The sequence below is a fragment of the Nannospalax galili genome, unplaced genomic scaffold (genome assembly GCF_000622305.1).
Source record: "Nannospalax galili isolate Female #2095 unplaced genomic scaffold, S.galili_v1.0 scaffold334, whole genome shotgun sequence".
Classification (NCBI taxonomy): domain Eukaryota; kingdom Metazoa; phylum Chordata; class Mammalia; order Rodentia; family Spalacidae; genus Nannospalax; species Nannospalax galili.
The window spans coordinates 3,675,439-3,690,884 of record NW_008336888.1 but is presented as its reverse complement, the minus strand read 5'-3'; the positions used below and the strand labels follow the sequence as shown (position 1 = coordinate 3,690,884).

At 43.6% G+C, this 15,446-nt stretch overlaps 1 protein-coding gene across 5 annotated transcripts in view; it reads left to right on the top strand.

Moving 5' to 3' along the window:
* The window catches only part of Snx31 (sorting nexin 31), a 123,309-nt gene that overhangs the window by 95,361 nt on the left and 12,502 nt on the right, over nucleotides 1-15,446 (top strand). For all 5 annotated transcript variants that reach the window (XM_008831559.2, XM_029562786.1, XM_029562785.1 and 2 more), the window contains 2 exons: nucleotides 3,156-3,233; nucleotides 13,599-13,658. In XM_008831559.2, coding sequence (XP_008829781.1) covers nucleotides 3,156-3,233; nucleotides 13,599-13,658 — 138 coding nt within the window. The remainder of the gene's footprint in view (nucleotides 1-3,155; nucleotides 3,234-13,598; nucleotides 13,659-15,446) is intronic.

Here is a 15,446-nt window from a genome sequence, read left to right as displayed (position 1 = left end):
ACAATTCTGTTGAAGATCTGGTCCATGCCATTATCTTGGGATTCTTCTCCTTCCTGTATGCTTATGATTTGTATATTTGATCTTTTTATGGTGTCACACAATACCTGCATATTCCATTCTCGTGCTTTCTTAAATTTTTCATAATCTTTGCTTGAGTGGTCTAGTTCATCCACTTTATCTTCCAGTCTTGATACTCTGTTTTCCATTTCTCTCATCCTATTGGTGAGGTTTTCTCCTGTCGGTTCTAATTGGCTTACTGAGTGTTTCACTTCCTTCTTCATTTCAGCCTGAGTAGTCTTCAATATTTCTAGTTCTTTTCTGAATTCATTCAGAAGTTTATCCCTATCTTCCTTCAGTTCTTTGATTTCCTTTTTTGTGTGTTCTTTAAATTCACTGAATTCTTTGATCATGTTTATGATTGTTCTTTTGAGTTCCATGTCCTGCATTATGTCTAGGTGGTTCTCATTGTATTCCTCTAGAGGACTATTGGTATTTAGTGGGGCTCTGTTATTTTGGTTTTTCATGTTATTATTTTTTTCTCTGTGATTTTGACATGTGAATTTCTTTTGTAGTTTCTGACTCTTGTGTGATACTCAGGCCTTCAAGTTTAGTTCTGCTTCTTTTTTTGAACTTTATGTGTCTTTGTGGTTTACTTTTTAGGCATGAAAAGCTGGTTGTCTAAGCTTCCGGTTCTCTCTTTTGATTTTATATTAGAGTGGCCAGATTGCTTTTGTCTTCAGGAGTTCCCACAGAGGCCCAAGTCAGATGAGGATCAGATGCTCTCAGGCTTTCTCCTAAGGTCTGGATCCCTCCAGGAAAGGTTTTGGCCTCAGTAATTTGTGGGTTGGATTGGCCTGGGAGCCCGGCCCAGGAAAGATGCTGGTGTAGGGAAGCTGGTGGCCACACCACCCAGAGATGCAAAAGCAGATGGGGGCAGAAGTGGCTCCAAGGACTCCTGGGGACTGTAATAAAGAGCTGGGTTGGTCTGGATGTAAAGGATCAGGAAGAGAAAAGGTCAGCCCTTGCCTCCCAGAAAGAGGCTGGCAGGGTGGTGCAGGCCCAGGGAAGCAGAGGGAGGTGAGGGCGTGGCCAGGCCCAGAAGCAGTGCTTCTGGGGACCAGAGAAGGCATTGAGTTGGTCTGGATGAAGAGGATCAGGAAGCAGTAGTGGTTCCCCAGGTTTCTGGGGTCCCAAGACAAGGAATGGGACAGGACCCAGGCTAGGAGGAGAGACCGGGCCAGGGAGATGGGAGGGTGAATTTGGGTGGCTGGAGGAGTCAAGGCCCGCCGGGTACAAAGGACTTACCCTGGAGAAAGGCCTGCCAGTCTTGCAGGCCCAGGGAAGCAGAGGGAGGTGAGGGCAGGGCCAGGCCCAGAATCAGTGCTCCTGGGGACCAGAGAAGGCACTGAGTTGGTCTAGATGAAAACGATCAGGAAGCATTAGTGGTTCCCCAGGTGTCTGGGGCCCCAAGACAAGGAATGGGACAGGACCCAAACTAGGAGGAGAGATCAGCAGGGGAGATGGGAGGGTGAATGAGGCTGGGGGAGTCAAGGGGTGGAGGGCGCAATGGACTTACCCCGGAGAGAGGCCTGTGGGTCAGCGCATTCTTTTTTTTTAAAAAAGATTTATTGATTCAAGAATTCCATACAATGTAGTTTGATTTTATTCAAACCCCCTTCTGCCCTGCACTTACCACTTCATGTCCTCTATTATTATGTCTTTTTATAAAGGCCTATGGAAAGCTGGGCACTGTGGCATACACCTTTGGTGGAGAATTAAAAAGGCCAAAACAGACAAACAAAAAAACAAAACCAACCAACCAAACAAACAAACAAAAAAGGCTCATGGAGTCCAATCTGAGTTTCCTAAATGCTCTTGAGTGTGGGTCTGCCCTTGCAGTCTGGTCAACATACCAGGTATCATACCAGTAGGGAAAACTGATTCTTCCTCTCCAAGTATTTATCAATTTCCAATAGATCCTCAGCTAAGGCTGGGGCCTTCTGCCTACCTTCCCTATCCATGCTGGGCCCCTCTCTGGCTTGGGTTTGCAGAGATCTTATGTGTGCTATCACAAGTGCTGTGGGTTCATATGTGCAACTAACCTATGGTATCTAGCCAACATAGTTTTCTTGAATTCATCTACAACCTCTAACTCTTACAGTCATTCCTTCCTCTCTTCCACAATTATCCTTGAGTCTTGGGAGGAGAGGGTATGATATAGGTGCCCCATTTAGGGTTGAGCACTCTACAGTCTCTTATTCTCTGCACATTGACTAGTTGTGGGTCTCTGTGTTAATCCCCATCTGTTGCAAGAAGAACCTTTTCTGGTGAGAGTTGAGGAATGTGCAAATCTACGGGTATAACAATAAGTCATTAGGTGTCAGCTTAATACTATGTCTTTTTAACAGAATAATAGTAGTATGTTCTCTCCTATGGCATGTGACCTGTCTAGCCACAGGTTCTTGGCCCTGGTAACATTGTCAGGTATGGACTCCATCTTGTGTAGCAGGCCTTACATCCAATTAGAAGGTGATCGGTTACTTCCATAACATTTATGCCACTATTGCACCATAGGCATATTTTGCGAAGCCAGTTGTTATTGTAACTTTCAGGGCTCATAACTAGCTTTTCTCTGCCAGCAACATGCATAGTACCTTCTAGTACTACAAAAGTTTTCCAGAAGAGATGATGCTTCGAGGTCAGTAGCAGCTTGATTCCTCCTTGTTTATTCTGTAGCTCAAGTATGTAGTGTTTTGGCAATACATCTTACCATCAAGTTCTGGTGGGTAACCAAGTGCTGTGGTAATATCCAGTATTGGTTGAGGGTCTATGGGATTTCTCTGGTCAACAACTCCAAAAAAGGGAGTTCATTCCTGGCATTGGGCTGTTCATTTGCTACCCTGTTATGTTATATTGAACCCCTATTATAGGGTAACTACATTTAAAGTCTTTTTATATTATCTGTGTATTTATTGAAAGAAGCTTCTATAGTAGGTTTCCATGTGACTCTTTCAAAAGGCCTTTACACTTAGTTATTCCTCCTCTTACTCCCTGTCCTGCCCTACCCTCCAATTCCCTACCCCATTAAACTCATCATATCTGTTATTCCCCTATATATTTATATACAGAGATTTCTTTATTTTGGGGTTTCTTAGGCTTTTTTGCTGAGTAGCTGCTTGAAGAAGATGGTCTCAGAGAAGATGGCAAAGCTAGATGCAGAGAATCCAGAAATGGTAAGTGCTCTGAGGTCTTCCTGTGAATGTGCAACAATTGTAGCCCAAACTATACCATCCGAAGTCCCAGGGTCTACCAGTCTTGTTCTCCATGGAGGCAGCCACAGCTCCCAGTGGCTCTGACTTTTTACTGGAATTGTTGGGTGAAAGCCTGGGTCCTGGCAGCAACAACAAGCCAGGCAAGGCTACCTGTCCCCAGTACTCTGATTAAACAGAGAAGTAATAGTGAAAGGCAAAGAAAGTAGATTTATTTAGTGTGGTTCCACTGGGAAAAGGAGCAAAGATGTCCAGCGGCCTCCCCATCAAATCCATCTTCAGGATCTTGACATGAGGTTCAGTTTTAAATAGAGGGCAAGAGTAACTAACCAGCCTGATCAATGTGTGGTTCCACCAATCATTGATTCAGCTTTGACTCAGCTCCAGTTTTGCCTGCAAGGTAGTCTGACAAGTTGTCAGACTGTGTGAAATCTCTTTTCTGGAGGTTGCATTTCTCCTCTGTCTGGCACCATGCTCCAACCTTTTCCTTCTCCCATTATGAGCTTCTTGAGGAAATTCCAATTTCTTGGGGTCTATTGTTTGAACTGAATGATAGCCAAAGGGAGAGGCACAAGTGTCAGGATAGTTAAAATGTCTGGTGCTCAGTGGGCAGGGTGGGAGGGAGTCTTTTCTTTCTTTTTTCTTTTTTGTCTTTTTGAGACAGGGTCTCCCTGTGCCCAAGCTGGCCTGGAACTCACTATGTAGTCTAGGCTGGCCTTGATCTCACAGAGATCCACCTGCCTCTGCCTCCTGCCGTTGCCAGCTGGCCAAGACGGACAGTACCTGAAAGGGGGAGTGAGGATTGAAAGAAAAATCAAGAGACAGAGAAAAGATACTTAGGAGGACTGTCAGTAGAGACTGCAGCCCCAGTTTATTTTAGCTCCACCTTTTTATACAGTAGTACATCAGATAGCCACTGTTTGCTTAACTCAGCTTCAACAGCTATTTTTCCCACCTGTATCTGAGGGTCAAGGAGCAGTCAAATACTTGTTGTGAACTCCACCATATAAACACATTCCTCCTGACTTGGCAGATTAGGTACTGGTGTGCAAAACACAAACGCTAAACAAGCAAGCCTGCCACAGCTCAATGTACATAATGGCTGCGCTTATATCAATAGCTCCCAACAGCCTCCCAAGAGCCGGATTTAAAGGTGTGCACAACCATCCCCAGCAGGAGTCTTTTCTTTAGCCTTCAAGCTGTGTCTCCAATGAGAAGTCTTCTATGGATTACTGAGAACTTGAACTTGGAAGCCAAATGGAGGCTTTCCAACTGGTAGTAAAATCTACATCAGAAAGTTAGGATTAAAAAAAAAAATCTTTGACAGTTTCAATCATGTGTACAATGTATTTTGATCACATCCATTCCAATTACCCCCTGCCACTTCCCCTAGGCATCCCACTGTCACTTTCTCCCCTCTTCCTCCTCCTCCTCCTCCTCCTCCCCTTCTGCTTAAATAAGCCACCAAGTCCAATCATTGCTGCCTGCAGGCACATGAGTGTGGGACCACAGAAGCATGGGCAATCTACTGTCAGCCAAATCTCTGAAGAAAAATGTCTCCTCCTCTCTCAGCAGCTATCAGTTGCCAATAGCTCCTCAGTTAATGGTGGGTCTTCATGAGCTCCTCCCCCATCCAAGCTGACTGGCTTGATCTTGTGCAGGTAACCACATCTTCTGTGAGTTCATGAGTGCAATACCTAGGTCATGTCAAGAAGACAGTATTTCTCAGTCTTTCTCCCCATCCTTTAGCTCTTACATTCTTCCTGACCTCCCCTTCCATGGTATTCCCTAAACCTTGGGGTGGGGGTTGTTATAAATGTCTCATTTAGAGCTGAACACTCAACAAGTCACTTATTCTCAGCACTTTGACCAATTATGAGTCTTTGCATTGACCACTGCCCACTGCAAAATGAACCTCCTATGGCCAAAGTTGAGAACAGCATTAATGTATGGATATAAACATAAATATTTAAAATACAGTTTGACAACCTGCCCATTTAGCAGAACAATAGTAGTAGCTCCCCTCTAGGGTCTATGACCACCCAAGCCATGAACTTTTGACCCTGAATTCCCTCCTGTAGGGAAGTCCTCAAATCCAACCAGAAAGCAGTCGGTTACTCCCATAGCCTCCGTGCCACCGTTACACCATTGGGCACATCTTGCTTGGCAGATCAGTATTACAGCATACAGAGTCAGTATTGCAGCATGCAGAGTCTACTGCTGGGCAAGTCCATTGGTGACTTTTCTCCCCCCGCTAGCAGCACAGCACCTTCTGACACTATGAAGTAACCAGCAGGGAGGAAGTTTTCAGATCAGTTCTGGCTTAATTTCTCTGTCTTGCAGTTGAAGTATGTTGTGTCTTCAACAATAAGGTCTTACCATCTGGCTATGTTGAGCACCCAAGAGTGAGGGTGATAGCTTATGTTGTTTTATTTTGGGGGCCTCTCTGACTAATAACTTCTAGGAATGTATCCTATGCCTGGCATTGAGATTTTCATTTAATAGTCCATGTCTTCGAGGGAAGCACTGTCCACCCATGCAGGATATCTCTACTCAAATGCCCCCCCTTTCCCTTTGAATTATATTTTTAAATTAGTATATAAAGTAGTGGCTTTCCATAAGGTTTTTCATACATTCTTAATTTCGTTAATCCACCCCCCAAAATACCTGCTCAAACTTTTGACCCTCAGTAGTCTCCCTCTACTCTTGTATCACACATGTTTACCATCCACCCCCAGGCTGCTTCTCCTCCCTCTCTTATGGTGAAAGGCAGGATTTTGAGGCAGACCTTTTAACACAGTGGGGATGATCTTCAACAAGCTCTAGAATCTTCTCTAGAAAGCCTCATGATACTTCCTGTGTACCAAATAAAAAGCCACCAAGTGAAAGAAACTCTCAGGGAAATTATTCCTTTCACAATCTAAAATTAACTTTATTTTTCTAGTCTGTGTGTATTCATTGAAGGCCTAGTAATTAACTTAAAGGGTTGATGGGCAAGAGATAAAGCAAAGAAAAAAAAAAAACAAAGCCCTTTGATTTTAGACTTTCCTGGTCATCTTTATCATAAAAGCTTGTCTCAGATAAGACCATACAACAGTTTGATTGACATTTGTATTGGGTAAATTTAATATTTTTGCAGACTATTACACTGATCTTTAAAATTACAGAAGAAAACATCTGGAAACATTTCCTAATCTTTTTTTATTTAAATTTAGTCCTTTAGAAGAGGATGATGAATAGCATCTTGAGTTCAACATGAATCTTTACAGCTTTTTTCCTAAGAAAATAGTTGTTCTTTGGACTTGATCTCTTTCTTCTGGAACTGAAAATATCTTTTCAGGGAAAATAAATTCACTGCCTCTTGGTGACTGAACACTTAAAAACATACTGGAGAGTATTCAATGGAGGAGACTCTTTTTAAAGAGTAATAAAATCCAGTCTCTTAGGCTTTGTTAGTATATATGTATAAGAAGGAAGAAAAGGGTAATTAACTGAAGTGGCCTTGTTAAAAAGAGAGAAGTACCCTCAAATGTGGGACTTGAAGCAGAAGCCACTTGATACAGGAAACAGTTGGACAATGACTAGCTAAGGAGCCTGCTCAATAGCATGGAGAAGGTAATGATCTATTTAAAGTGCTCACGGAAACAACCCGGCCACATTCCTATCTTTGCACACCATTTGAAACTCACCATTTATTTTTAAACAAATTTATTTATTTATTATCAATGATATTATTTCCTATCAGTGAATAACAGCAAGAGCAGCAGCACATTAGCCAACACTGTGAATTGCTTCATCAAAATTTTCAATTTCCACAAATTACTGCATTTATTTGTTTATTTATTATTTATTTATTTAATTTATTTATTTACTTATTTATTTGTGACTTCTTTTGGTTCCCGAAAAGAAAAAGTAAAACTCTTTTCCCTTGAAAACTGCCTTCTGGGACAGAACACATTTCAAGCTGGAACTTTCTCCACCAAGCCCTGAATAGAGGCCTCACTCCCCACACCACCATCCCCCAAAGAGAAAAAAAAAACTAGCTCTAGATTAGCCCTTTGAACTCTGAAGCTCGGCACTAGGCCTCTTCACAGGGTCAGTGAACTAAAATCATTTTGTGACTTAAAGTAGCCATATAAATGTCAAACTGTCCAAAGGTAACATTGTGGTTGCCTAGAGGCAAATGCATTTGGAAGTGACATATGTCATATAGAGAACTTCGTGTGTGCCAAGGCATGGAGGTCTCTGTTTGGTAAGGCAGAGTCTAACTCCAAAGTTTGCTTTGTTATTTTTATTTTATATGTATAAGTGTATTACCTGCATGTATGTAAGTACACCTGTTTTCCTAGTTTGTTCTTCATTGCTGTGATGAAACACTCTGACCACTACCAACTTGGGGAGGAAAGGGTTTATTTATCTTACATCTCCTGGGTCACAGTTCATCAGGGAGCCCAAGGTAGGAACTCAGGGCAGGAACCTGGAGGCAGGAGGTGGAGCACAGACCATGGAGGAACACTGCTTACTGGTTTGCTCCCCTGGCCCCTACTCAGCCTGCTTAACACAGGCTCACCTGCCCAGGGATGGCACCACCCACAGTGGGCTGGGCCCTCCCACATCACTCATCAAGAAGATGCCCCTCAGACCACAGACCACAGGCCAGTCCAATAGAGGCAATTCCCCAACTGAGGCTCCCTCAACCCAGGTGCGTCAAGTTGACACTAAAGCTATCCAGCACACCTGTGTTGTGCAATGGCCTATGGAGGTCAGAAAAGGGTGTTAGATTCCCCTGGAACTGGAGTAATGGATGGTTATTAGCTGCCATGTGGGTGGCTGGGAACTGAACCTGGGTCCTTTGCAAGAGCAGCCAGTGCTCTTAACCACTGAGCCATCTCTCCAGCCTCCTGACTCCAAAGTTTTCATAATGTTGAAGAATCTGAGGCAAGAGGGAGAATCTAAGGAAACTAACCAAATGAGCCGCACAATTAAAGTAGGTGGTCCTCAGAAATGCTGGCCTTTCAGTTTAAATGGACTGAGAGAATGAAAAAAATTGGTGCTAAATTAAAATGAATTAGTCTTGTTAGTTTTAGGCTATCCTTTCAAAAGTAAAACTTGGGCTGGGGAGAAGGCTCAGTAGGTAAAGTTCTTACTGTGCAAGCATGAGGACCAGAGTCAAAAACAAGATGGGCATGGCTGCCTGGCTGTAATCACAGTGCAGAAGGTGGAGATGGGGGATCCCCAGAGCAAGCTGGCTAGCCAGACAGCTGAAATGGCAAGCTCCAATTTCAGTAAGAGACTGTGCCTCAAATGTGTAAGGCAAAGGGCTAATAGGATGATTGCCAGTGTCAACCTTGAGCCTCCATGTACACAGATGCAAATATGCACACACATACATCACACACACAAAGTCACACACAAAACAAAACAAACGTAAGGCTTGAAATGTTTGTGAAGTGATTTTTAAAAATTTCTTTATTTTTATTTTATATGTACAGGTGTTTGCCTGCATTATCTAACTGCACCTGTGCATGTAGACGAGGGTGCCAAATCCCCTGGAACTAGAGTTAACAAATGGTTGTTAGCCACCATGTGGGTTCTGGGAACTGAACCCTGAATCCTGTGCAAGAGCCATCTCTCCAGCCCCTATTTTTTTCCCCCTTTTTGAGACAGGATCTTGCTATATAGCTCAGGCTGGCCTTGAATTTACAGCTGTCCTCCTGCCTTAGCCTCCCAAGTACTGGGATTATAGACCTGTGTCACCACAGAGCTCATTAAAATTGGAGTCAAACACAGTAAAGCATGGTATAAATACACAGCTGCCAAAATACATAGACTGCTCAGAGGTAATATTAACCACAAACCAGAAAGGTAGGGCAGGGAAGGTACATCCTAAAAGCTGTGCTGTTACACAAAAGCCTCACTCAGTTTTGCTAATATTTGCTGTTTCTTATACATAAATAGGGCTTGAACACTTAGGAGATGGAGAGACCCAGATTAGAATTATAAAATGTTTTATTTGAAAAGAAAGTACATTGGTTAGGATTGAAGTTTAACTATGTAACAGAAAACAAAGCAAGTGTCCTCAACAGAATGGAGGCATGCTTCTCTGTCTAAAAGAACCCAGAGGTAGGTGTCATCTAGGGCTAGGCTGGAGGCACCACAGTGTCACCAGAGCCATTTCTGTTTCACCCAGTGTAGCTGCTGGAGCCCCAGTGATTACATCCGCATTCTTAAACGGTAGGTATTAGGAAAGTATGAGGAATGACCTATGTTCTTGAGGAGTCTCAGAAGTCTCACATAGACTTCATGCTTAAGGGTCAGTGGCCAAGAGATAATCATATCACAGACCCGCATCTGCCCTCAAGAATCTGTAAATGTAACTTTTTGTTTTGTTTTGGTATTTTTTTGAGACATGATCTCCCTGTAGCCCCAGCTGACTTGGAACTTGCTATGTAGATCAGGCTGGCCTCGATCTCACAGAGATCCACTTGCCTCTGTCTCCAAAGTGCAGAGATTAAAGGTGTGCACTGTAGAATGTGTTAAGAGCCATAAGCCTAATTAGAAGAGCAGCATAACCATAAATTCCTTAAAGTGGCTAACTGGCCCTAACTTGGCAAGCTGGCCTTGCTCAAGCCTTACCAACTGATCACTCCCTGGACTGAGGGAGACTGTTTATGGCTCCCACCTGTCTCCTTTAGTGCCCTAAGAGAGCTCACCTGCCTGAGAAAACAATCTTGGGAGAGAGACCCTCAAGGACACCAGACCCTGGCACAGAGCTAGCTCTTGCAGCTGTGTGCAGCAGACTGCCTATAACCTCCCTTCCATGCGGATGCCTTCTTTGCGTAGGAAGGCTTCTGTGCTTGCTGTGTCCTCTGAATAAAAGGACATACTCCTTGCTTGTTGTAGATCTGGCTCTGGTTCTTATTTCTTAACTTTAAGTTCCTTCCTTTTCTGCTCTCCTAAATCTATCATGCACCACCATGCCCAGCTTGTAAATGTAACTTTTAACAGGGTGTGCAATCTCGTCCAATAAAACTGGATGTTATTACTTAAAGAAAATGGACTGAGTGGAAAGTGGAGAAGGCTCCAACAACCTCTGCTTTAATGAACTCCAAAAGTCACCAAGAACTGAAAGGAGACCTAAGTTTCGCAGTCACTGTATCCCAGAGACTTCTGACGCAGGTTGTTTTGTGCATGCACAGTTCTCTGAGTGGGTCAGGAATAGGCTGGCAAGTGACTTTCTGATCTATACCTCATTTGTATATTTTTCCCTTCCCTTTCGAAAACACTTTTTGTTACATTTATTTACTGTGCTTGTGGGGGGGTGCATGTGAGCCACAGCATATGTGTGAAGATCAGACAACAACTTGTGGGAGTCTGCTCTTCTCCCATGTGGGTTCTGAACCCAACTCGGGCCATCAGATTGGCAGCAAGAGCTTTGACCCACTGAGCCATCTTACCAACTGCCCTTCATTTTTCTTCCAAGTGAATGTGAATTTCACCTCTAAATTTGTTTTCTCAGCCATGGCAACCAGCAAGCTGGCTTCCCTGCTGCCCATCCCTCTCACCCTCACCCCTTGTCTTTACCAGATGTGTTTCCTCTCACTGGTGCTTTTGTGAGATCTGGGCTCTGTGTTGCCCAGGCTGACAAACTCCTGATGACCCCCAGTGTCCCACAGGAGCATGCCACTTCACACAGCAGCAGCAACAGGTGCTTTCACGTGAACTGTGCTGAGTTGAGGGAAGACTCCAAGGCAAGGCTAGGGTTAGCCTTTAGGAAGGCTGGTCCAGCCCAGGAAAGGGAAGAAGTGCAGACACTGATTACCACAGCTGGACGCTGCAGCTCCAGAGAGCCTGGGGGAATAGCTGTGCAGAGGTGATCATGTGACTAACAGAAACCACTGGGTGGATGGAAGAAAAGCCAAGAGGGCTGTGTTATGAGAGGAAGCTCCCTCCCCCTAGGTTCTTATTCCCCTCCCTCCATATATACTCTGTGGACTTATTACATATAGTAAGTCAAGCAAATTGATTAGATCAGGAATCATGTAACATTTGTGATAGACTATATATAGACCCTAGGCTACATCAATGTTAGTGCAATTTTTGTTTTTTTGTTTTATTTTGTTTGAAACAGAGCTTCACTATGTATTACTGGCTGGCCTGGAACTTGCTATGTAGATCAGGCTGGCCTTCAGCTCACAGAGATCCACCTGCCTCTGCCTCACAGGTGTGCACACCTTTAATACCACACTGGGTAATATTTTATTTATTCTGACATACAGAGGGGAGAAGAAGAGGAGGAAAGTCAGAACTCCCTCATGTTCTATATTTCACAGCACAATGCTATAAACTACGCTTTGATATTATAAACTAGTAGGAAAACAGCACCAGAATATTCCTTCTTCGTCTGCCAAACTAAATAACTGATTTGTAAATTACTGAGCAGTGAGTGGCAAATATGCAAACATTTTCTGTTCAGTATACTAACTGAAAACGAGACATGCACACAACTAAGGCAATTTTAATTAATTTATTTTTATTTTATGAGTATGAGTGTTATGACTGTAGGTATGTAAGTGCACCCATGACATACAATGCCACAGAGGACAAAAGAGAGTGTCAGATCTCCTGGACCTGGAGTTGAGGGCGGTTGTTAACTGCCATGTGGGATTCGAACCTGGATCTTTTGCAAGAACAGCCAGTGCTCTTAATTGCTGAACCCTCTCTCCAGCCCCTAAGGCAATTTTTTATCCAGCTGAATTCACACAAACATGGCTAAAAGAGAACACACTTTCGTACTGCTGTGTTATTTATCCCACTTATTTTGAAATGTCCCACACTAAATTCTCCTGAGTGATATAATAGCCAACTTAAATCACTTAATGCTTGTATCTGTCACGGCATGACTGGAACCCAAGGATCCATGTCAAGGAGAATGGAGTTAGTGGAGACCTTTTTGACCGTGGAATGCTAGGCACTGCCTGATTGAGACACACATAGTTGCTGGTTGTTTAATGGTTGTTTTCTTTCCAATGAGGAAACATCAAAAGCCTGTCCCCAAGCCCTGACTAGTTGGGTCCCATTCACCAGATGTACCAGGTACTCTGTCTGCCTTCCTGTACAAACTGCCCTCCCCTACTCTGTGCCTGCAGAGGACACCTGGGTGCTATGGCTTTGCTTCCCATGGAGCACCCAGTGAGCATCCCAGTGAGAGACTGGAAGATGGGAAAAGAGATTAGGTACTTATCTCTCCAGCTTAGTATCTGCCTGGCCTCTGGTTTCACATATTCCTGCTGAAGGCTACACCTGTCATACACCCCTCCTTCCTGTAACCACTCCCCACCACACCCCCTGTAGCCCTTGGGAGCCCAACACCCCACCTCCATCAAATGCTAGGTAAATAGTCCCTTTGAAAAACTGTATTGCCAGGTGTAGTATTACATGCTTGTAAGTCCAGGATTGGGAAGGCTCAGGCAGGAAAATGGAGAGTTCCAGACTAGCCTGAACTATATAGAATACAAGACCAGCCTAAGTTAGAAAACAAAACTCCGTTTCAGAAAAATTTAAGGTCCCTGGGCTGACAAGATGGCTCAATGAGTAATGGCACTTGCTGCCAAAACTAGTGACCTGAGTTCCATCCCTAGTACCCACATGGTGGGTCCTCTGACCTCCACAAGCATGCCATGGCACACATATACCTTGTCCCTTGACCCCCCAAACAATAAATAGATGTAATGATAAAAACTAAAATGATAGCAACAGCTAAGGGCTCAGGATATAGCTCAGTGGTATAGCATGTGGACATTCCTGAGTTTTATCTCCAACACTACAAATAATAATAGTAATAACTATTAGTGTTCTAAACCCTGTCCTCATCCCAGGTGTGCCATCCCCTTCCTTCCTGGCCCCTAACTGCCCTACATTATGCACATGAGATCCAGCATAGTGTCTTGAGCTCCAGACTGGTTCTTCCCTTTGATTAATGATACCTTTTCACTCTGCAGAACTCCATCAGACTTTGTTTCAGTGCATAGCTTAGAGCTCTCTGGACACTCTCAGGGTTTAGAAGTGCATTTTATCACCTGGAAAGTCCTTTTAAATACTGTGTATAATTAAAAAATCCACAGGCAGCCACCAGTGTCAAACTTGAAGACTCCTGTCATTTTTAGTGACTCTATTTCTGCCATAGGAAAGGTGTGGCAGGTATGGCCGCTGACCTGTGGTTACGGTACTGTTAGGAGAATGATTGTGGGAGGGGAGATGTGCCAATTCAGTGGGCTATTTGTGTGCTTGCCTCTCTGGGATGGACTGACATTTTACTAATCTATTTAGCAGATTGAAGTTCCAGAACAAGGAAAAAGTAAGAAATACCACACTCAACCAAGCCAGTCTGTGAGTAACAGAGTGTCATTGATGCATTATAATTTTGCATTTATTCATGTGGGGGTGTGTGTGTGTGTGTGTGTACACAAATGCCACAGTGTACATGTGGAGGTCAGAGGAAAACTTGGAGGAGTTGGTTCTCGTCTTTTACCATGGGAGTCTTGGGGGCTGAACCCAGGACATCAGTCTTGGCAGCAAGCGCCATTACCTACTGAGCCATCTCACTGGCTCTGATGGATTATAATTTTGATGCATTTTCCCCTGCTCTCCTTTAAAAAAACCATCGTGCTTCCAAGAATAATTAGACCTCTGCTTCTGCTTAGAAGCCTCTGTACTGTAGACTGGGCTGGCTGGAGGGCAGTCTCTGGAGCCCAGTGTTTCTGCTGTAATCCTCAATGGATTACAAGGAACCTTCACATCCAAAGTTTTCAAGAGGGACACAAAATTCCTTCGTGGTTTTCTTCTTTGTGTCAGGCATTCATGTGAAAGTCCTCTTTCTAGATTATAGATTTTATTGTAGCTGTGTGTTTTTGTCTCACAGATTTTCTGCAGTATTTAATTTTTTTTCAAACATTAGTTTTGTTGTGCAGAAAAGTATCTTCATCGATAATACTGTTCAGCACTGAGTATTTGCTGGGCACTTTGGTGTGGGTTAATCCTCTCGTAACCTGCAAATCCTCAGAGGAAACTAGGACATAGTAATGTTAATTGTCTTGACCAAAATTGAACAGTAGTCAACAGTGGAAGGAAGCAGGTCGTCCAACCTCAGAACTGTGGCTTTAATTACCTGGTCAACCCTTCCTGCCTGCCAATTCCAGTGTAGGTACATGAAATAAAGGTGACCTCTAAGAAGGATTAGATTGGGGCTCACTGTTGACCCGGCTCCTGTTACAGTGTCTGGTGTATATATAAAGGTGCCTCGTATATAAGTACACACAAATATGTATGCAAAAGATGCTTTTCTTCTTTGAAGGAGTTCAGAAAACAACACAGTGGGGACTGGTGAGATGGCTCAGTGGTTAAAAACACTTGTCGAGAAAGCCTGATGACCTGAGTTTGATCCTTAGAAACCATAGTAGGAGAAAACTGACTTCGGAAAACTGTCCTTTGACCTTTACATGGATACCTGTTTTCTCTTTCTTTCTCTCTCCCTTTCACACACACATGGGTGCTCACTCACACATGTACACACACACACACACACACACACACACACACATACGCACGCACATACACACTTAATAATAAATAAATGAAATGACAGTGTAGATGTAGGAGAAATGGCTCAGTCAGTAAAAGCACTACTATGCAAGCCTGACACTCAAGTTCAGTCCCTGGAACCCAGGTAAAAATACTGGATGGGGTGGCACCTCTCTCATAGTCTCTCTAGCTGGTTAGGTCAGAGACAGGAGACAGGAACCCACCATTTCCAATCTGAGTGTCTTCAAATAGACCCAAACCCTAAGTGTGCCTCAGAGCCTCCTGGGATATGTCTTAAAAGACCAATTCCTTGCTTTAACCCAAAGATTAATGTAGTAGGGTTGGATTGAGGACCTTGAAAAATCATCTTTATAACAGATACCCCAATGAAGCACACAGGTCGGTCAGTAGGTTGGTCTGTCTGTCAATCTATCTTTTTTTTTTTTTTTTTTTTTTAAAGACAGGGTCTCTTTGTAGCCCCAGCTGGCTTGGAACTCACTATGTAGACTAGGCTGACCTCATTTTCAGAGATCTTCCTGCCTCTGCTTCACAAGGGTTGGGATTAAAGGCATGCATCACCATGCCGGGCCCTATTAT